Here is a 23,018-nt window from a genome sequence, read left to right as displayed (position 1 = left end):
TCAGTGGTTTCTTAGAGTTCTTGGATTTCTTGGTTTCTTAGAGTTCTTAAGCAACACTGTATATGATGTTGCTTGTTTTGAAACATCTCATTACTGGCAGCCTCATATGCTCATATTAAGTATAAAGTTTAATGGCAGAAGAATTTATATGAAAAATGGGTATAAACAGATTTGCATGTTTTTCTGCTGCGCTATACTTTTGTCCTTATCTTAGTCCAAAGTAGTTATAACCTTTAGTACTTCAAAATAGTGCTGTGCCACTCATCACATTTTTGCCTTTCTATATAGAAATGTTAGGTGATTTTACTATTCTTGGAATAATTAATGAAGGAGAGGGAAGTTGAACCTATAGATTTTTCTTTGACTTTTTCAATAAGGCTTCTTTTTTGGTGGGGTTCAATCATGAGAGACCATAGTGATGGTACAAACCCCAAATCTCATATCATTGTTGCAAGCATGATTGTAATCAAGGCATCTTATTTGCAAATGGTATATTCTGGGTTGGGCTATAAACAGATTCGCTTTTGATGATGACATCCAACACAAGCAATCTTGCCTTTTTCCTTTTATTGACAGGTTCTCCTGACACCCGCAGGACATTTACTCTACAAGATTATTTAAGTGGTGATTTTCAATACAAATCTTTCAACTTACAATGGATTTCAGGTAATGGGCATGCATTTCTTGTCTGCATTAGGGCTATTAATGATACGTGATACAAAGGGGAAAAAAAGTTGTTTGCAAAATATGTGCAAACACAGAGAACGGATACTGGGGCATCTTTTTAATTTCTGAATACATTAACTATGTATTCAGATACAATGTTATTATTTATGATAATAATACTTTTCATGTTTATACTGCCTTTACTCCAACAGGAGCCTCGAGTAGAGGAAGAGGACATCACAAAAATACTAAACATGAGATTCAATAATTAAAAATATATAGAATCTAAAATAGAATTAAAACCAATGCTAGCTGATGACGTTCCAATAAACATTCACGTATTAAATGCTTGGGCAAACAGGTAGTGTCTTTAAGTTAAATTGAAGCAGCAGCATCCTGGGGGAACAAACATACTTTCCCAGGAAACAAGAAAGAGGTATGGAGAACTTGGTGCCCCATGAGTACTACTCATCGCTGAGTCTTACTGAATGGCTTCCTACATTTTCCCTTAGGAAATCAGTATCTCCACACGGCAGAAAACAACCTTTTACTCTTCAATGCTGATGATGGAACAGAATCTGAAATATTGTCAAATGCCACCTTAGTAAGTTTTTATGAATACCACATACTTCTGCCGTCAAAACAGCTACAGTATGAGTATTTTTCTTTTATGTATTCATATATGTTTCTTTCTATTAATGCCTTTTTCTTTCGTCAACAGACCCATTACAATAGTTCAGAGATCATATTGTCCCCTGACCGAAAATTTGCTCTTTTGCGATACAGTTATGAGAAGGTACCGGTGACAGCCTACTTCCTCTTTTGTGTCATCTCTTTCATATTAGTAGAAAAGTTCCAGGTTTTGTACTATATTGATTCACTTGGGCCTTTTGGTATATCAGGACTTGGGAAATGTTTTTAACACCAACATGCTTTGGCCAGTTACTTTGCATTGCACACATCCCGCAGTGTAGTCCAGTGTTGGATATTTGTGTGGATTTTGGGGGGGAATGCAGTTGGGAGGGATGTTTATTGTAGTAGCAACAAGAGGGTGACTAATTGCTTTCTCGTTCATTGGGGAAATAGGGAGATTCTTTGGGGTGGGCTGTTGCTGCTGGCATAAACAATTAAATGAATATATTTACTTCAAAAATACAAATCAATTTTGCTAAAAAGGGCGGGGGATAGTTGCTGATAATACAGCTGCAGCTATAAAGAGGTATAAATAATCATTAAGTGCAACAAGCATGGGCAACTAAACCTTAGTTGCTAAAAAGCTTATTGTCTCTTTTCACCCACACCTCTAGACATCTACCGGTATGCTTGATTTTGCACTGAATGTCGCACTGCTATTTTAAGATTAACATATTACCAGCAATAACACAAAGGTCCCATGCCTATCTCTCCAGCTCCATGATAGGCAGAGGGTAGGGACTCATTCCTGTCAAGCTCATCTTCATAGTCTAGTAGCGTAAGGGTGTCGGGAACTAGCAGCACAAGTCTTTAAATTGTACAGTCGTACCTTGGAAGTCGAACAGAATCTATTCTGGAAGTCCGTTCAACTTCCAAAGCATTCGACTTCCAAAGTGCAGCTTCTGATTGGCTGCAGGAAGCTCCTGTAGCTAATTGGAAGCTGCAGAAGCGCCGTTGGACATTCGGCTTTGGAAGAACATTAAAAAACCAGAACAGTCACTTCCAGGTTTCAGTCGTTCGGGAACCAAAATGTTTAAGAACTAGGCTATTTGAAAACCAAGGTATGACTGTACTCACAGAAGCAGTGACCAAAAATGTAAAGCTGCAGGATATATGAATAGGCAGATTTGGCGGTGGGGGAATAACCTAACACAATGTAAAAGTAGACAGTACAGAGCACTAAATATTGCAATTTTATGGTATACAAAAAGTTACAAGACCATTCTCATCAAATAATTTGCTGTGGAGTAAACTAAAGGGACGCAGGTGGCGCTGTGGGTTAAACCACAGAGCCTAGGGCTTGCCGATCAGAAGGTCGGCGGTTTGAATCCCTACGACGGGGTGAGCTCCCGTTGCTTGGTCCCTGCTCCTGCCAACCTAGCAGTTCGAAAGTGCAAGTAGATAAATAGGTACCGCACCGGCGGGAAGGTAAATGGTGTTTCCATGCACTGCTCTGGCTTGCCAGAAGCGGCTTAGTCATGCTGGCCACATGACCCAGAAGCTGTACGCCGGCTCCCTCAGCCAATAAAACGAAATGAGCGCTGCAACCCCAGAGTCGTCCGCGACTGGACCTAATGGTCAGGGGTCCCTTTACCTTTAAACTAATAGGAAACAATATGACTGCTGCAGATAACGGGGTTGTGATGCAATCATGTCATATAATACAGGTCGATTTTATTATTTAAAGTAAAAAAAAATCACATTGGTTTAAATGGGAGGTTTCCCGCATGAGAAACTGCAAATGTGCTTTGATTTCAAGTTTTCTATTTAGTGCTCTGGGAAGATCCACACCACACATTTAAAGCACATCCAATGCCTGCTTAAAACATCTGACTTCTCCCAACAAATCCTGGGAAACCCCCCGCTTTTAAGCTACAGCTTCCAGCACCCTTAAGAAACTATAGTTCCTGAGATTCATTGGGAAAGTCACGTGTTTTAAAGGGATGGTGCAGATCAGTCTTAGAACCTCTCTCGGTTTTGTGTGGGTTGGCCATGCCCAAGCACATAGTCCCATGGCTGTGAAGCCATTGGTGCTAGAGTGCTCTGACCACCCTATGAAAGCTTTGGGTTGTGTGGGCAAATACACTTCCAACCCTTAGATGAGAAACCTGTTCCAGCTTGAGAGCTGGTGCGAAGGGCCAGAGGCATAAGCGAGCAGAGAAATGAATGTAAAATGTTGTATTTGTACAGTAGGCTAGCTTCAACACACACTCATGCATCCTTCCACCCTCCAGCCAAACAAGCAAGATACATGGTCAGCGTTCAAGAGCTCATCAAAGGCACGCAGACCACAGCACAAGTGGTGCAAAGCAGGGCTGGTAATAGGGTGTTGCCCTGGGGCAAGGCCTGGTCAGTGTTATGAGGGCCAGATAACGATGCTTGGAGGTCTGCATGCAGCCCCTGCCAGAGACTTTGGTTTTAAGATTATATTAAATAAAATGTAGATAAGAAGAACATGATTAGGAAAAAGATTTTGAATGCCAGTTTGTCTTGGTGTTTTCCTTATGTGCAAACATTTCTCTTGCAGGTGTGGAGGCACTCATACAATGCGTCATACTACATCTATGATGTGTCTGCTGGGTCAGTACTACTACTACAACAACAACTGTGTTATCAAAGTGCTATTGTTACCCTACAAAGGGGTTTTTAGTTCATGCCAGACTAGCCAGACTATAAGAGTATTAGTAGTATTATTAGTATTAGTATTATGGTTGCTTTTTCCCTTTTTCTTTTACCCTTTGTGTTTTTCTTTTCTTGTAGTACCTTAGTACAGGTCAACCCAATTCCTGAGGAGATCCAGTACGTATCCTGGGCACCTGTTGGTCACAAACTGGTTAGTGAAACACTTGTAGCCAAACCCATACCATAAAAGTTAAGTGGCAAAATTCCCATTGATTTTATTTAAAGGCTCAGGACCTTTGCATATTGGCAGTAAGGTTTTAAATATTTCAAGTCCACATGTTTCTTTACAAATAAATTAATTAAAAAGGGTGCACATATCTATATTCTGTACATTAGTTACTTTTCTGAGAATGTTGTACGTTCTCTGCTGGATCTTGTCCTTGACAGCAGATTTTACAGATTAAGAGCATTTTCATGATTTTTACTTCCGTTATATAGCATTCTTTTCCATTTCAGGTTTTGAAGAATTAAGGTTTTTGGGGGGAGGGGAAAGAAAAGGACAGGGTGGGAGGGGGAGGTTAAGCCAGGGGAGAAGGAAACGACATGGTCATTGGTCAGTAACCATTGCAGGCCACACTAGCTTCATTCAGATATGCCTAAATTATACCGAAGTCAACAATGTTCATAAGTGTGATAGTAGTTTTCATATTGTCACCATGTAGCCTAGACTATCAATTAGTTAAGCAGATGGCAGATTTGCATTTGAGCTACATTCAGTTCCCTTGAATCATAACAGCTTAAGAAGAACCTGCTGGATCAGGCCAAAGGCCTGTTTTTGTCCAGTATCTTGTTCTCATAGTGGCCAACCAGGTGTGCCTTTGAAAAGCCCCAAAGCAGGACAATAACACTCTCCCCAGTTGTGAGTCCCAGCAACTGGAATTTGTAAGTATACAGTCTCTGACATTGTCCAGTAGACACTGGCATCCTTATCCTCCGTGAAATTATCTAATCTTTATGAAAATGATTCAGGCACCTCCTTCTCTGAAAATGGAACTAACGGTGCTCATTAAACTGTTCAGCGGGGGAGAGTGTGGTTTGACCCTAAATGGCAGCTTATAAATATTTTTAATAAATCATTAGGTGGTGGGTGGAAAAAACCAATCAGTGTGTCTACAAATGTGTCAAATGAAAGAGAAAAGAAGTCATTCGGTTGATATAAAGTGAAGAGCTATGCAGCTAGCGTGGTGATTTTTAAAAAATGTTTTTGTTTAATGGCAGGCTTATGTTTGGCGTAACAACATTTATGTGAAAACAGCACCAGATGCCCTCGCTGTGCAGATCACTAAAAATGGAGAAGAAAACAAAATTTTTAATGGAATACCAGACTGGGTTTATGAAGGTAATTGCCATATTACAACCTAAATACAGAATTTATAAGAGGCAGTGACTGTATTCAGATGCAACCACGGTTGTCTATAATGAGAATAAGCTGCTGTGACCCTCAACCTTGTGTTCTCCCCACTCATCCTCACACAAGTGGAGAGATCAGAAGCTTTTGTTTTTAAATTTGTGGCGACCCATAGCATGCGATAAAATAATCCCAGTCATGCTTTGAGTTTGCTCATTCAGCGAAAGAGCAAACTATGGTTTGCCTCAGATTAGAAATGGAAACTTCTAATCTGCTTGCACTTGTCTGTACTGCTTATCAGGAGGGGAATGGGGTGATTCAGCAGTGAGATCAGGACTGCACAGGTGCACCAAGAGAGCCGTGAATTTGCTACCCACTTCACCTTGCCCCCACTTCTCCGAATAAGTGGCAGTTCTGCTGCTGCTGCTGAACAGGAAGGGAGAGAAGGACACTGTTGTGATCCTCCACACCATTGTTCGAAGTGTTACTTGAAATGATTCTTGCATGATTTACTGACATCCAGCGGTTCCGATGCATTCACCACATTTCATGTACACAGGGATTCCTCACTCACTACTGCCAGTAGTGATTTGGCACTCATGATTAGTCCCTTGAAGAAGCACCTTTAATTTACTAGCCCTTGTGATGTGCCTTGTGTTTGTATTACTTACACACACACAGAGAGAGAGAGAGGGGGGGGTGGGGTGGGGGAGATAAAACAGTGCAGCATCCATGTAAACAGTTTTGCAAGCATTATCTTTGTTCCTATCCATCCTTTGGAGATATAAAATACTCAGTGAAAATCTGTTGTGCCCGCCACTTTTTTGGTATTGGCAAATTCTGTTCCAAACGAATGCTGAGTTTAATTGCAAAGCACGTTCCTAAACATTTTGGGCAATCTTCACTCAGGCCTAAACTACAGATGTGGCAGTGGCTCTGTTTTTAAATACCTGTTAATTCTGTTCCATTATGCATTTTTTGTTTTGCTGGCTTCTGAGATAAATATGACTGAGAAAGAAAAGTGTTGGTGGTAGAGGGGCTGCAGAGAAGTCACAGGTGGAAAAGAGAGTTGAACACCATTTCTCCTGCACATCCCTTTAACTTTTTTAATAGAGCCATATATGTGATCCCATCTCATCCCAGGGGTCTTGCATTTTTACTCCGCTGTTCATCTGAAAAGACTCCCAAGGCAAATTGCACGTGATCAATGCACAAAAAAATGGTCCCTTTTTGCAGGATTACAATCTAAAAGACATAAAAGGGAAGAAGAAGAAAAAAGCAAACTCAGGCACTACTTCTTAAAGGTTAAATATGATATATTGATAATGTCTGGTATTTCCCTTACATTTTAAAAATGTTTGGCTTGTAACTGGCACTAGAACTGTTTTCTTCTCATTTGACTGTGCCCTATTAGGAAGGATGCATGTGGAAATGTTATAGACTAGGAAAGAAACAATTGTCTTTTGTAAACTGTTTGGATTTTCAGTGTCAGAATAAATGATGATTTTGAGTGCTAGCATTTACATTAATTATTGAAGCCAGATTTTTATAACACATTTATTTCTATAAAAAGGCATTTCTGAGGCTTTGGTTATTGTGTTGGTCACAAGACAGGGCAAGGCATCTGAATGTTAGCAGCTACAGTTCCATCTGAAATTATATACAAATTAATAAGAACAATGTTTCAGAGGCAGAAGCCAACTCTGCTACTATTGCTTCGAAAGAACACATTTGCATCTCTTTCAGAGGAAATGTTTGGCACCCATTCTGCTCTGTGGTGGTCTCCAAATGGCAGCTTTTTAGCATATGCAGAGATTAACGATACTGGAGTTCCTGTTATTGAGTATTCATTTTATTCAGAAGATACACTGCAATATCCAAAGACCATTAAAATCCCGTATCCTAAGGTCTGTGTTATTTATTAAACATAGTTGTTGAGCATTTTGATTAAGAGAATACTCACATTTAATCAGTTGCTGCTAACGAAAATATTGTCTGTCTCTCCTCAACAGCTTGCTGTGATTACTGCGACTTAAGTCAATAGCATCTGGCAGCATTGAAGTATTTTATTATCACTAGGGAAACAGGAAATAAGTGCAATTTAAGACTTTGAAATTTAAGTTTCTGAAATGGCTTGTCTTGGGGTGGAGTAGGAATGTGATAAGTAAGAGCAGATCTTCATTGGCTGTTAGGTCTGTTACCTTCGGAAAATGCATTTGAATGGTCTTTAGAAAAGAGGGAGAGAACTTCCTTTCTCCTCCTCAGGATTCTGGGGCACTCATCTTTTGCATTTAAAATAATTGGGGATATTGGAGACCTCTGTATTAACATGAAACTGGGCTTAGATCATCATATTGTCCTATTTACTACTCGGGATTGCATGCCTGAATGTGTTTGGCAATAAGTAGCTGGAGGCTCTTTTCTTTTTCAGTAAAATTGACTGTTATAGGGCATAAGCTACATGTTAGTTTGAATTGCATGTGTGGTTCCAATGATAATAGCATCCCCACAAGCCCTACAGAGCTGTTATTTCTTTCAAGAGAAAAATCTCAGAATAAATAAATGAATAAATAAAAATGTCTGGGGTGATATTGCCATGCCTCTTTTTGGGAATGGAACAAAGCTTTAATGTTTTCTATGATCAGAAATTACTACACATTCACCTGTAGTAACCTCAGAATTCTGTAAATCTGTAACTTACCTGGCATATTTCTGAATACCATGCTATTCTCAATTCTAACATTTAAATGTTGAGCTGAAGAATAATTATTTTTAAGCTTACTGTGCTTTAATAAACGAGCATTGATGTTATGTACAGATGTCATCATGATATAAAATGTATTAATTCTTTCAGGCAGGTGCGAAGAATCCAACCATAAGGCTATTTGTTGTGAATACCCAGTCTCTTCCGCAGATCAGTTCCGATGAAATTGTTGCACCGAGTAGCATAGCATCTGGGTGAGTCCAAATAATGTAACAAGCCTTGCGTTTGAAACTGCTATAACAGTTTCCTTTTGTTGAGCAACAATATATAATAAAGCAGAACAGAGAACTGATTAAAAACAGCAACGTAAATATAGTAAAAACTATTTCTGGCATAAGTTTGATATGCAAAAGTTGTCTTTTCAACATTTTTATAGCTCCATGTTATTTGTTAATATTATAGCAAGCCATTATTCTGTCGCAAGAGGTTTCCTATAAATAGTGATTTGCTATTGCTATAAGTGGAATTTCAGCTTATCTATTTCAACAAGCTGGAGCAAATCTGCACACAATTTTTTAATGGCTCTGTTTCGTGAAACACTTAAGCTGGCATTTAAATGTGCGAGAAGGAAAGTATAACCCTTTTTAGCACCCTCTTTTGAATTGTGAGAATGTCAACAATCCTTGTTCAATGTTTTTAAACGTTCAGCCTAAGACCAGGAGATACTGTTTTAAGAGTTGCAGCCCGATGTCAAGGGTCCATTGGCAATTAGAACTTCATTGCTGCTTCATCAGGAGGGATAACAGGGATAACATAGTCAGAGCATTATCAGAAGTCCAGATGATATGTAGCCAGTACTGCAATTGTGATAGTGCTTTAATGCTCAGATAAATACAAATGGTAGCTATGAGTTTTTAGAATATCAATAGATGCCTAGCACTATCTTATTTTTTCTAGGGATCACTACCTGAGTGTTGTAACATGGGTGACCAATGAGAGACTCTGTCTGCAGTGGCTCAAAAGAATTCAAAATTTTTCAGTTCTTGGAATCTGTGACTACACAAGTGGAGCATGGCAATGTCCACAGGTATGAAAGGGTAGGTTGCGGGTCAACTTTCCGAAGGAAGCCATTGGGAAAAGAAAATCCTGTAACTGTTTACATTAGAGTAAGGGAGGGACAAGAAGGGTATTGCTTGATAGGCACCTGTTATAATGGTGAATATCTCTTTTCTCTTCCCCTTTCAGGACAAACAGCGTCACTTCGAGAGTAAAACTGGCTGGGTTGGCAGAGTAAGTACTGTATTTCTGGGAGCCAAACTACAGCCATGTGCAACGCTATCTCCATATGGTCCTTTTCCATTGCAAAGCATAGTTAAGAAGGTGCATTTTGCAATGAGGCAAAGGGAAAAGGGAAACTTTCCCCATCTTTTTTGTCCTCTGGTGGAGTCTCAAGGCCCATATTTGTACCTTAAACATGGGTCCATAACACTAGTGGAGCTAATAGCAAATGAGAACATAGATGTTCCAGGAGGGAGGACAACTTTGTCTGCTGCTACTTCATGACATGCAGTTTAATAATCAATTACATATTATATCTATAGGAAGACCAGTCCATTCCACCTCCACCCCCCCCCCCAGGTGGAACACTAAAGATTCTTTCCAAGTTTCTTCAAGATTTTCATTTTTTAAAAATCTTTCCTAAAAGTTTATGATTTGCATTGTTCTACAAAAACTTGAGGGACGCGGGTGGTGCTGTGGGTTAAACCACAGATCCTAGGACTTGCTGGTCAGAAGGTTGGCGGTTTGAATCCCCACGACAGGGTGAGCTCCAGTTGCTCGGTCCCTGCTCCGGCCAACCTAGCAGTTTGAAAGCACGTCAAAGTGCAAGTAGATAAATAGGTACCACTCCAGCAGGAAGGTAAACAATGTTTCTGTGCACTGCTCTGGTTCACCAGAAGCAGCTTAGTCATGCTGGCCACATGACCCGGAAGCTGTACACTGGCTCCCTTGGCCAATAAAGCGAGATGAGCGCTGCAACCCCAGAATCGGTCACGACTAGACCTAATGGTCAGGGGTCCCTTTACCTTTACAAGGACTGGGAGGTGTAGCTTAGAAGTAGGAAACGGGTGGCCCTCCAGATGCTGCTGGACTCCCAACATATCTCCTAAAATGTATTTCCAATAGATTTAATGAGACTTACTCCCAGATAAGTGTAAATGGGATTGCATCACTTTTCCTAACAGTGGAAAATGGAATAATAACCCTTCAGGTGCGCAGTTAGACAAGACCATTGGGAGACACCCATTCCAAATAATTGAGACAACAAGACTTTAAATGATATTGCCACTATTGTTCTCTCACAAGGCCACATTTATGGCCTTATGTGCCCAACTTCTCTTTTTTTTGGGGGGGGGGGGAATTGAGGCTGGTAAGATTACAATATGCATGTGATATTTCAAGCTTTCCCATGCATATTTACAATTTTTAAATTCCTCTCGTCCCCTCCCCCCTGGCAAAAAAAAGAGCTTTCAAGAAACAAAGTGAGGAAGAAGACAGCAGGGATAAAAAAAATCTACCCTACAAAGATGGGAGATAATCCCACCTGCTGTCAAACTTGATCAGGAAGACCTTACAGCTAACACATTTTGCTTCTACATCGTAAAGTATCAGTAAGTAAAGTGACGAGCAGACTGCATATGTGGCGAACAGTTATGCAAAAGGAAGGTGGAAAAAAAACGAGCGTGAGTGCAATATAAACTAGAAAGGAGGGAGGATAATTGATTCCCCCCCCCCCATTGTTGGATAATGTCCTTCTGCACTCCAACTGACAGAATTTCATCAGTAAAGCACAGCTACATTTCACTATGATATTTCAAAGGTTGCTTTCATGTCACAGGGGTGGGCAACTGTTTCTAGCTGGCAGACCCATCAACCCTTGCAAGCCATTTCAAAATCAATGCACACTGGTAAAGGCAGAGCACTCAGCAGGCACCAGCTGACCAGTGGCACTTGCACAGTTGCAACAGGACTTTGCAGGTGCAGCCTATTGGCTAATTAGCAAGCCTTGCTTTCATTCATTCATTTAAAAAACCTTCAGTTATATAGATTCTCCACCAATAGCTTTGCATAATACCTTTGAATGTACAGCTATGGATAACAACAAGATTTATTACAGGAATGTTGTGGAGGCTGCTTAGAAATAATGGCAAACCTTGGACAGCTACGCCAATGAATATTTTCCTTAGAGCAAATAAGGGGAACTTCCAGATGTTGCTGGACTTGATCGGCTCCAGCCGGTAAAGTCAATATTTGGGGATGATGGAAGCTGTCATATGACAGCATCTGATTGGCTGCAGGTTCTGCATCCCTGCCTTAGAGCAATGGATCCAGGTTGCCATGTTATTGAATGCCACTTGCTGCTGTATGGATCTGCTTTTGGAACCTAGAAATGCAGCTGCCAACATTCTTTGGAATGTACATAACTTGCTTCTTAGGAGGACTATACTGAATGGTGGTGCTGCATTCTGTTTGTTCAAGTCAGGGCACTTGATTTTCACTGATCCCGCCTACCTTGTGGACTTCTCTTTACCATATCCTGCTCTGGAACATCAACTTGTTCCTCAGCAGCAATTTTTCAGAGGGGAGGGGAAGATGCTGGCTTAAGCAGCTTACTAGCAGAGATCAGTGATAACTTGGTTCCCTGACTTGCAAGAATTAAAGTTATTCCTACTGAGGTAAAGACACACTGGATGCAACCTGGAGTGATTTTGGATAATAAAATACGTTAGCAAAGGGAAAGTTGTGTTTGCATTGATTTATGAATAGGGTCTTTTTGCTTTCATATTGAAAACAGGATGTTTCGCCATAAAAAAGATCTAGTCATTTTACTGAACTAGCAACGAAACTTGCTGATGTTACTACTTTTAATATTTCATCCATTTGCATTCCTTTTTGTCACAGCACATTATAGACTAATATTTTGTCAATTTTAGCAGTGTGTGTGGACATAAATATTAGGTGCCAATTGTGTAATACAGTTAAATAAGCTCTCTGGTAGATGGGAGTGCACTGTAAAGAAGTAATCACTTGTTTACCAGAACTAAAGCAATTATCTCTAGTAGTTTTTGATAAATGATTCCTTATTAAATAATTTGTGCACACATGAACAATGCTATAGCCAGCAGACACTTTGGGAGCATTGAAATAAATAGAAGTCATAAACAGAAGTATAATTTGTTGGTTCAACTCAATGCAAGACAGTACTATTTATTTGCAATTACTCCCCTGCCAGGACAGCCTCCTTCATCTAGAACACAGCATTTCAATAAGATGATAAATCTAATTGCATAGGGCTCATTATAAAATATCTAGGGATAATATTGCTGCCAAAATAGGTCTTGTTTGAGGGGTGAAGTCAGATTATAAATCATAACTCACTTAAAATTTTAGCCATGATATATAAATCCGTTTTTGTTCTGTTGACTCTTTAAGACACTAGCTATATTATCCCCCTTGAAGAATAAAAACAGATTCTTCCATCATGAACTGCAAAAACGTTGCAGCGTTTGCATTTTCCAGAAATCCTTGATCACTAGTCAATGAATAATAATAATAATAATAATAATAATAATTAATAATACTTTTATTATTTATACCCCACCCATCTGGCTAGATTTTCCCAGCCACTCTGGGAGGCTCCCAACAGAACACTAAAAACAGAATAAAACTTCAAACATTAAAAACTTTGCTAAACAGGGCTGCCTTCGGATGTATTCTGAACATCGGATAGTTTTTTATTTCCTTGACAGCTGATGGGAGGGCATTGCACAGGGCAGGCGCCACTACCAAGAAGGCTCTCTGCCTGATTCCCTGTAACCTCACTTCTTGCAGTGAGGGAACCGCCAGAAGGCCCTCAGAGCTGGACCTCAGTTGAACGATGGGGGTGGAGACGCTCCTTCAGGTATACTGGGCCGAGGCTGTTTAGGGCTTTAAAGGTCAGCACCAACACTTAATTGTGTTCAGAAACGTAGTGGGAACCAATGTAGGTCTTTAATGAAGCTGAATATTTAAAGGATTCCCAAAGCTTATATTATTTAATTTATTTATTTCTCCTTTTCTTAAAAAAAGAAAAGTGTCCCAAAGCAACTTACAAAATGATATAAACATTAAAGCCATTTTTTTTAAAAAAAAAAAACAGCTTTCTATCTACTGTAAACTTTTTGTTGTTGGTTTCCCCAGTTTCAACCTTCTGAGCCTTACTTTGCACCTGACGGTGATAGCTACTACAAAATCATCAGCAACGCAGATGGCTATAAGCATATCCACCACATTGGTATCAATAGCACAGGGGTAAGTAACAGATACATAAATAAATCATTGTGGGTTTAGGTTCTTGTATCATGTAATTCCATTTTTATCTACCCTTTTTATATGTTAGGAAATGAAGCCCATTACATCTGGAAATTGGGAAGTAATCAGCATAGCTGCTTTAACGAATAACTTCATGTGAGTATTCATCAAACTTAGTTTTAAGTTTAGTGGAGAAAGGGAGGGTAATGTTTAAAAAAGCCTATTATGGTTTCTTAGTATCTGCTGTAGAGATGTCTCTTATTTAGAAGCAGAAATTGCCTCTGCATCTATTTATCTGCAACATTTGCATGCAGCCCTATAACAACATTGGCGGTTTCCAATAAAGAAGAAGATAACTACAAATACAAATACAGTGGTGCCCTGCAAGACGAATGCCTCGCAAGACGGAAAACTCGCTAGACGAAAGAGTTTTCCGTTTTGGAGGTGCTTCGCAAAACGAATTTCCTATGGGCTTGCTTCGCAAGACGAAAATATCTTGCAAGTTCCTGCGGGGTTTTTTTCCTCCCCCCCCCTTTTCTAAGCCTCTAAGCCGCTTATCCGCTAAGCCGCTAAAAGCCGCTAAGCCGCTAATAGCGCTAAACCGCTAAGCCGTCAACGGGCTTGCTTCGCAAGACGAAAAAACCGCTAGACGAAGAGAATCGTGGAACGGATTCTTTTCGTCTTGCGAGGCACCACTGTAGCACATGAAATTATAAAGCTAAAAGCAAAAATGGAACAAAACCCTATGGTACCCCTGAAGTTTACACAAAGATTTAAAAACAGGCCAACATCAGTTATTTTAAAAGGCCTGCATGGAAAGAAAAGTCTTAACCATTTACTCCTCTGAGTTTAAAACTTCAAATATCAAAACAGTGGTTTTGTCCTGCAAAGTTAGTGAGAAAAGATTAAAAGTTCCTATGAGGAAGGGGTACCAAGTAGTATAAGGATTTTGTGCAAGAATCCCTTTTCTAGCTTGTACCATCCTTTTTTTTTTTTTAAAAAAAACTTTTTAAAATTCAAAATTAAAACAAAACATATTATCCAGAAACATATCATCCTTATTCCCCCCCCCCATTTTTGCTCCCTCCCACACAAAACCCACCCACCCCCACCCCCCGGCTTCACTCAGTTCCAGTCTTTGATTTCTCTAAGAATGCTGTTTTCTGCATGTTACACAGTTGTATAGATCCTCAAACTATTTAGCTGATTATCATCAATAAAAAGTTTGTGAAAGTTTATTCAAAGCCAGCCAAGAAGTCCAGTTCGCTTTGTTGCATCTTCAAATACTTTGTAAAGGGTTCCCATTCATCTTTAAAGTCACAGTTATCCTTGTCCCATAGCTTATATGTCAATTTTGCCAGTTATGTATAGTCCATCAATTTAGCCTGTACCATCCAAACTAATTCTGCATGCCCCAAGTCTTCCCATTTGGATTAGCAGGAGTCATCTTGGAAACCAACTCAGGTGCCTAGCAGATTATGTCTGTCAGATAGGCTGAGCGTGGATGTCCCTTGATTTTTTTGTGTCGTTTCTAAGCCCTCCAGCCAGATGTGGCTAAAGTGAGGGACATGTTAAATTGACTGCAATTGACTTAAGCGCATTGATCTCAGTGAGGTTTAAGTACCACGAACCTTTATTGAATTTGGAACTTTTGTGTTGAATCAAGTTCATCTAAGCTTAGTATTATGCTGGAACGTGGATCATTGAATGTTACGAAGACCCAATGCTTAACATAGCATTTCTCTCTCTTTTGGAAGTGCCCTATTGGCTCACAGACTCCTTTCTCCATCCACTATTCTTCCTATGCAAAATTGTCCGCCCACCCCAGCTTCCTTTTTTATTTTTTTTTTATTTTTTTAGCATTCACTATCATTCAACTAGAAAGCTAGAAATAATACAACAGACAAAGCCAATGAAGTGCAGTACTTTTAAAATTCCTAATGTGTTTCACTGATCAGCTTCTGGAGGAATTTGTTCAATACTATTCAGACGTGCTTAACAAAGATAAGTCGAGTTGGACAAATTCCCCTGATGGAGATCAGTGAGTGCTGGAAATTACTTAAGTAAGTCGTGCAGTTTTGTTTTTGTTTTGTCTGCTGCATTCTTTATGGGATCTGGTGCAGTCCTTTCTTTTTTTTCCAGGTTAGCATTACCTTAGCAATGATAAAAACAAACTTTGCCAATGCAAGTTAGTCTTACACCATTGCTATGGTAAGGTATTATATGTAGGTTGATTTTATAGCTGTCTTTTCTATCTTGTGCATTTGAATAATTTCATATTTTGTGTGTCACCTCAGGCAATTTTTAAAATCGGAATGGTGATTTCACAATTTATTGATCAATCAGTTGGTAACTTGTTTGCTTGTTTCACAGATACTTTATCAGTAATGAATTTGAAAATACGCCAGGAGGAAGACATCTGTATAAGTAAGATTCCACTTCGCCACATTTTTATTGTAACCCAATATGATATTTTTTTCTTTTAAGACAATATCATATTTTTAGTTTTTAAAAGTTATTTTTAGCATTAAACCAAGATAGCTTGTTTTGTCTTGATATTTTTGAAGCTGTGATAATGATCTGAGAATGTTTTGAAGTTTACTCCATCTGCTCTACAGAGCATGATAAGTTAAAGAGCTTGGGATATACACAGAAGGCTGTTAACGACTGAGGCCTGGTAATGCTCAGAATGGGGTATTTTATGATCCTTTGGTCTGGTCAGTCAGTGGGTTTGATCTAGAAATACCCCAAAAGTGGAAGATTTCATGCAACGTATACTTGATGCAACCATGGATCTTCAGACTTTATACAAGACTCTGTGCAATATTTTGTGTGAAGCTTTGTTGCACTAATGGAAAGCTTCTGCTGGATTTTCTCATGGAACAATCTGACAGTACATCAGAAAAAAGCCCACCCCATCACCTGTGCAAAGAGGCCTTCCACTCACGGAAGAGCACCTCTGAACACAACCCTATATTTCTTGATTGCCTAATAGGGTTCGTCTTTGGAATGTGTTCTATTATAAATGTAACAGCATATGGTGTCAAGATTTGATGGACTTTGCATAAGGGGAAATTGCATGGCTGTTTTTGCTTCGTTTTGCTGGATGTGTAGGATCTGAGTGATGAGGTTTAACACGACACAGTCATAGGTTAGCTAGCTAAATATGTGCTGTAATGAACTGCTAGCAGGTGGGTGCATGGCTATCTTAGAAATCCACATTTTCCATGTAGTAATGGAGCGATGTTCAATGGGAAGAAGGTTGCTGTAGCTCTCAAATGATTCATCAAAGGAATAAAAAGTATGTTTACTGTGATACAGATGGTACAACATGGAGGAACTTGGAACACCATGGAGACAGAAAATTCTTAATGCAGCTGAAAATAATGTAGCAAAACTTTGAAAGAAAAGCATGCAAAAAGAGATAAGCATGCAAAAATCTGAAATTATTCAATGTGAAAGAAGCCAGCTAGCTTGCAGGGACCCACTCTTTGGCACCAGGAGGCAGTCTCCTTGGTGTGGTTTTTTTTTGAGGAGGCAGCTCCGTATGATCAAGGGCTGGGAACCAATCCTGGGAGATCCCCTGACCACCATGGGTGTGAACCTTTCCTGCCCTGGATGTTGGACTTCCGGAAATAAATTCTTGTTCTTTTATGTATCCTTGTGGAGGTGCTGGCCTGGGCTTTCTGTGTTTTGCATAGGTCTTCCTGTGCCTTTGCTGTCTCCTGATTGATAAGCAAGGAGAATGACAATCTGCTGGCAAGAGAGGAGGCAATTTGCATCTCAATCAAGGCACGGGGCAGAAAGGCTTAACCTCCTCAGCACATTTCAGCACTGCGTGTGTGTGTTTGCTGTACCCCCCCCCCAAAAAAAAATCAGTAGGTATTGGAAGGGGCATAAAAATTTGCTTTAGGGAACCAGATCTATCCCATGGAGATTAGCCACTCCTGTTACAATGGAACAGTTGTGCTACAGTAGTTAATTCTTACAGTTTAAAACAGGACAGAATAGAAAGTGTTGCCAGTTGCGCAACCTTTTAAAATGAAATAGATTTAATCCAAGCCAATTTGGATGGAGTTCTTCATAATTGCGATTTAATGAAACTAACTTCAGGTTAATCTGTTTTTATCTTTTTTGCAGAATAGCATTAAATGATTTTAAAAAAACATGCATTAGCTGTTATCTAAACAAAGAAAGATGTCAGTATCATTCAGCATCCTTCAGCACAAATGCAAGATACTATACCCTGAATTGCTATGGTGAGTACAGCCTGCCCCATCTGATATAAGTGTGATATAAGTGGGAATTGTAGTCTCAAAACATCTGGAGGGCCGAGTTTGAGGAAGCCTGATTTATATTAATCATAAGAAGAAAAAGCAAATTGGTTGTTCTTTAGCCTTAATAGAAGGAAGAAAAACATTCAACTAGACATATAGCAACAAAAAAAAGGACAGAGCTCTTGCACCTGTTTGACAGTAGAACAGACTTCCACGAGAAGTCATAGAATCACAGAATTGTAGAGTTGGAAGGGGTCAAAGGAGTCATCTAGTCCAACCCCCTTCAGTGCAGGAATCTTTTGCCCAGTGTGGGGCTTCGATCCACAACCCTGACATGAAGAGTCTCATGCTCTACCTACTGATCTGTCGGTGGGCTTGCCTTCCTTGGAGGTTTTCAAGCAGAAGTCGGATGGCCATCTGTCATGTATGATCTAGTTGAGATTCTTGCACTGCAGGGAGATGGGACTAGATTACCCTCAGGGTCCTTTCCAATGCAATGATTCTATGGTTCTATGAATAATTGTGTAGGAGCCTTATCATTTTTTTATTTTTTTTTTGCATCTGGTTACCCTAGCTCAGTTTTGTTATACTGATAAAATTGTCATGAATTTATTTAACTAGCTGTACTGTGTTACCCCCAACACACACCTCCACACATATTCTCAAAGCAAATGCTGCGTATTTCCCAGGATTCAACCTACAACACATTTCGCTGACTAATGTGTGCACCTTGGACATCATTTCTAAAAAAGTGCTGAGCAATGAGAAGAGCTACCCAGTGAAGTGTTGTTTCTTCTCCTCCTGCCTAGAATAAAAAAAAGGGGGGAAAAGATCGAGATACAAATTTTGGGAAGCAGAAAAAAGGCTGAAGGGAAATTGTTGCCTTGAAACTGCAGGCAGCAAGTCCTGGAAAAAGTATTGAGGCAAAGTTTCCCTCACGCTCCCTATCTTTTTCCCCAGACTAGGCCCCTGCCTAAACAAAGGGTTTGACTTAAGTTGTGTGAAACTCTCAATTAATGCCTTGATTTAAAAGAATGGAAAATAACTTGAATTTTGAACACTGTTCATAACAGGTCCTGGTGTGCCATCTTTCACCTTGCTCAACAGCAGTACAGATGCAGGTACTTTTCTGATTTTGTTTTAGACACCTGCAAATGCATAGAAATCTGTGGATGTTTACCATCTGCTGGTAGAATGAGTTGGGCTGTAATCCTATGCATACTTCTCTGGGGTTAATCAAACATAATGGTCTTGCTTTTGAGTACAGAAGCGGCAAACAAAGTCAGTGGGACCAGTTGTTAAGTTGTGGGCGAACATAGCAGACGACACAGCAATTTCTCCAGAGCAGCTCTTTATTTGTACGCTGGCAGAACTGAACAGCAAACAGCTCAGCCGGCCTGCTTTTATAGGCAGCCGGCTGTCAACATTGTAGCAACAACAACCCAGGGTTTCCCGCCTAAAATAACTGACGTGGACCTGAGTGAAAACTATCTACAGTATCCCCCTGCTGGCCCAGGGTGAGAACTTCAGTACATAACACCAGTAACATCGAATTGGAGGCAATCACTGCAGTTGATTAGATATAACAATACAGCAGTAGTGCATAAGAACATGTTCAACGCAGAGCCTGCTTGCATGGTGGGGTAGAGCTGCAATGCTAGCTTCCTGGCCGTGGTGCCATAGCTGCTTACCCCAAACAGAACAGGGAGAGGGATGAGGCAATGTTGAGGCTGAGGCTCTGCAAGCCCACAAGCCCACTGGCAGAGCCAGCCTGATTCTCCTGCCTGTGTGGCTGCATGCTCCTTGCCTCTCCCTCTCTCCACCCTGGTAGGCAGTGGCAACACCACTGCCAAGAAGCCGGCATTGTAGCTCCACCCCACTGGGCAAGCTGCTTCTATTGACATGGACTCATATTACAACATATGGGGAGCAGCCTCACATGGTAGTGGGGGAAACAAAACTACTAACAGGGAACCTTTGCAGGGATGGGTGTTGCAGGATGGGTGAGACCAGAGGCAAAAGTGGGTGGAGCAATGGAGGTGACATGCATTCAGCCACACATAAATCAGATGTTTCTGCTCTCTCACAGATCTTTCCATTCTGCATTCAGGCAGGAAATAGTCATCATAACAGCAAAACACACTAGAGGCCAGGCAAAAGCACTTGGAGGACCTGAAGTCCTACAGCACCAGTGAAGTCTGTGGCCTGGGGAGGAGGCATGGCGTAGGGAGAATCCCAGGGGCTGCATAGAGAGCTCCATAGGGGTACATATGGCACCAAGATCTGAGGTTCTCTAGCCCGTGATTTAATCCAATGCATATTGGTTTGGAAGTTTGTTGGGATTTTTTTCTCAAGGAACTCTCGTTAGGCCTGCCTTCTTAGAGGTGTAAATCTAGTGATATAATATGATTTGGGGTGGGGTGGGGTCACAGGAGGAAGTGCCCAACTTGGCAACTTTCCTTTTGATGGCCTATTGGTGGCATAACCAAAAGCCAAGGATTGGGAAAGGAAACTGGTAGAGTGATAAACCCCTTTTTAGTGTAGCTCATGTGAGGAACTCCTATGCATTTGGGTGCTGGAATGGACTGACTAAATAATATATATCACATACTGGCACAGAGACTAAATCTCTGATAGCAGTTAACAAAGTGGACAGGGGGAAATCCCTTTATGTGTGAACTGACCAGCTGGGATGGTTGCCAGTTAGACTCCTATTTGTGAGTCTGTTCCTTAGATCTTGAATGCTCTAGGAATGGGTAAGGAATGGGATCATATTGGTAGGAAGGAGTTCAGATCGTTCTTTCTGTTGTTATTTCCTCTGCTCCTGGTTCTGCAGACACACCTTATTGTACTGCTCTCCAGGTTGTAGAACTTTGGATTTAAAAAAGTATTATTTGTCTATATGTAAACTCATCTCCCATATTCATCTGTTTTGTGTGTAGTTATTAAGTACCTGGAAAACAACACTGAATTTGATAATATGCAGAAGAATGTCCAGATGCCCTCTAAAATACTAAAGAACATCACATTGCATGGAGAAAGTAAGTTACCAGTTGTAACCAGTTGTGGGGTTTTTTGTTTTTTGTTTACTTCTTCAGCTTTATCATGAAATAGATGTGCATTCAGAATTTTGGAGGTCCTGATTTTGCAATCAGTCACTTTTGCATTTAATGCTCAGTGCTGTTTTCTGAAGAGACGGTGAAGCTGCATTTCCTCATTTGACGTGGAACTAGGGTGGGAGTTTGAATTTAAAGCCAAATCTGTCAAATGTGTACTTTCTGAAGCAATATGAGAACCAAAACAGCCTTCCTTTGAAATTTGCACTTATCTGAATTTTGTGGTGAAGTCCTTCATCATTTACAAAAGTGCATATATTACGGTTGCATAAAAATGAATACATTAGTGAAAACAACATAAAGACGTACATTTTATTAACAACATTTGCTTGCAAAAATGTGTACGTTAGTCAAAATTGCATACAAAAATGTGTTGATTAGGAAAAATTCACAGTAAAATGTATGCTCAACTTTACCTTATCCTTCTTTATCTTACTGCTACCACCTCTCCAGGGTAGAAGCTAATGGGTAAGATAAATTTCTTTGGTTTCCTACACAGGTCCAGACATTTGAGCTCAGCATGTTTTCAGTTACAGTAACTTTCCAGTAGAAAGATAGCCAAGGATCCTATTTAGAGAAAAAACGTTGCTCTCTCCTAGATTTCAGACCACATAAAATTACTACAAAGGAGCATTTCTATGTTTCTGAACAAATAAATTGTTCTGCATTGCAAATGACTATTTTTATTTCCTTTGCTTAAAAAGGGGGGGAGGTGACTGTTTCATCTGTCTTTATAACTGCTCCAACTATCCCACACACTCTAAAAATGCAGAGTTCAATTACATCTTGGCTATATAAAACAAAAAACTCTTATATCTCGAGTATATTTCCCCATACCCCCACCTCCACTGAAATCTCTTTAAAAAGTATTGTTTTTAATTTATACCAGAATTTATATCCTGCTATCACCTCTAGAAGGAGTCACACAATGAAGCTAACAAAACATAAAACAATGTTAAAAATAAAAACAACAGTAATCCCATCGTTTTAACCAATTACCTCAAACAACCCAGGAATAAAAGCATTTTTAAAAAGGAGGGACCTTGAAGGGCAAAGCTGACAACAAATAAATTTATCAGCAGCCCAGTTCTGAATGAAAGTTTTTAGGTTGTTTTTGATGGCAATCCTACATCTACCAAGCCAAGCACATGACATTTGTCCAATCAAGGTGTATTTTGGTCACGTCTGAGCATACTAGGAATTTGTAAATGGCTTTGGCCTAGTATACCCGAACTACCCCCATTGTTCAGCTCTGAGGGCCTTCTGGCGGTTCCCTCATTGTCCTTATAATTGTCCTTATGATCATCAGCTTGCTAGAAGCGAGGTTACAGGGAACCAGAGAGAGGGCCTTCTCGGTAGTGGCGCCCGCCCTGTGGAACGACCTCCCATGAGATGTCAAGGAGATAAACAACTATCTGACTTTTAGAAGACATCTGAAGGCAGCCCTGTTTAGGGAAGTTTTTAATGTTTGAAGTTTTATTCTGTTTTTAATGTTCTGTTGAAAGCCACCCAGAGTGGCTGGGGAAACCCAGCCAGATGGGCGGGGTATAATTAATTTATTATTATTATTATTATTATTATTATTATTATTATTATTATTATTATTATTTTATTACAATGCTTTTCAAGTTGTTATATCACCTTAGCATAACTTGAAGCTTATCTTCTTGTTACATGCCCAGTCATGATTTTCCAGGGTGGGGATGGGTTTGTGTTGTGACAGACAAAAACTTTCTCCATACAAACAGTCTCTTAGTCTGCACATGATCCCTTTCTGCAACACCCATGCATAGTATCAATTCAGTAGCTTGCACAAATCCCCTCCCCCAAATTGAATTCAGTAAATTTACTTCTGAGTAGACATGGGTAGGACTGCAGCTTTAATATTCTTTTTGGGGTTTTTAAAATCAGGTTATTGTTTTTGGTTTGATTTAATATGTTGTGGTCTTGTTTGTGAACCGCCACGAGACCTCCGGGTATAGGGTGGTGTATAAATTTAATAAATAATAATAATAATGCTATTTAAAATATTTGTTAAATCAAACGGCACCTACTTCAAATGTTCTATTGAACATGTCCTGGGCTGTGATAGGTTTCCTTTCCCAATACAGTAAAATTCCAACCTTTTTCATAAGAAGGAAGAGTAATGCCAAAGACATCTACGTCTATGGAGATTATGCTAC

General features: G+C 39.9%; 1 protein-coding gene across 1 annotated transcript in view; it reads left to right on the top strand.

Moving 5' to 3' along the window:
* The window catches only part of DPP4 (dipeptidyl peptidase 4), a 50,300-nt gene that overhangs the window by 9,398 nt on the left and 17,884 nt on the right, over positions 1–23,018 (top strand). The window contains exons 3-18 of the mRNA XM_081871650.1: positions 577–666; positions 1,179–1,270; positions 1,388–1,462; positions 3,887–3,939; positions 4,120–4,192; positions 5,260–5,380; positions 7,136–7,296; positions 8,244–8,347; positions 9,051–9,180; positions 9,339–9,383; positions 13,332–13,442; positions 13,531–13,598; positions 15,816–15,869; positions 17,583–17,701; positions 18,793–18,840; positions 20,662–20,760. Of these exons, the coding sequence (XP_081727776.1) occupies positions 577–666; positions 1,179–1,270; positions 1,388–1,462; positions 3,887–3,939; positions 4,120–4,192; positions 5,260–5,380; positions 7,136–7,296; positions 8,244–8,347; positions 9,051–9,180; positions 9,339–9,383; positions 13,332–13,442; positions 13,531–13,598; positions 15,816–15,869; positions 17,583–17,701; positions 18,793–18,840; positions 20,662–20,760 (1,443 nt within the window). The remainder of the gene's footprint in view (positions 1–576; positions 667–1,178; positions 1,271–1,387; positions 1,463–3,886; positions 3,940–4,119; positions 4,193–5,259; positions 5,381–7,135; positions 7,297–8,243; positions 8,348–9,050; positions 9,181–9,338; positions 9,384–13,331; positions 13,443–13,530; positions 13,599–15,815; positions 15,870–17,582; positions 17,702–18,792; positions 18,841–20,661; positions 20,761–23,018) is intronic.

This window comes from Podarcis erhardii, assembly GCF_964252035.2.
Source record: "Podarcis erhardii genome assembly, chromosome: 1".
Taxonomy (NCBI): Eukaryota; Metazoa; Chordata; class Lepidosauria; order Squamata; family Lacertidae; genus Podarcis; species Podarcis erhardii.
This window is presented reverse-complemented; position numbering and strand designations above follow the sequence as displayed.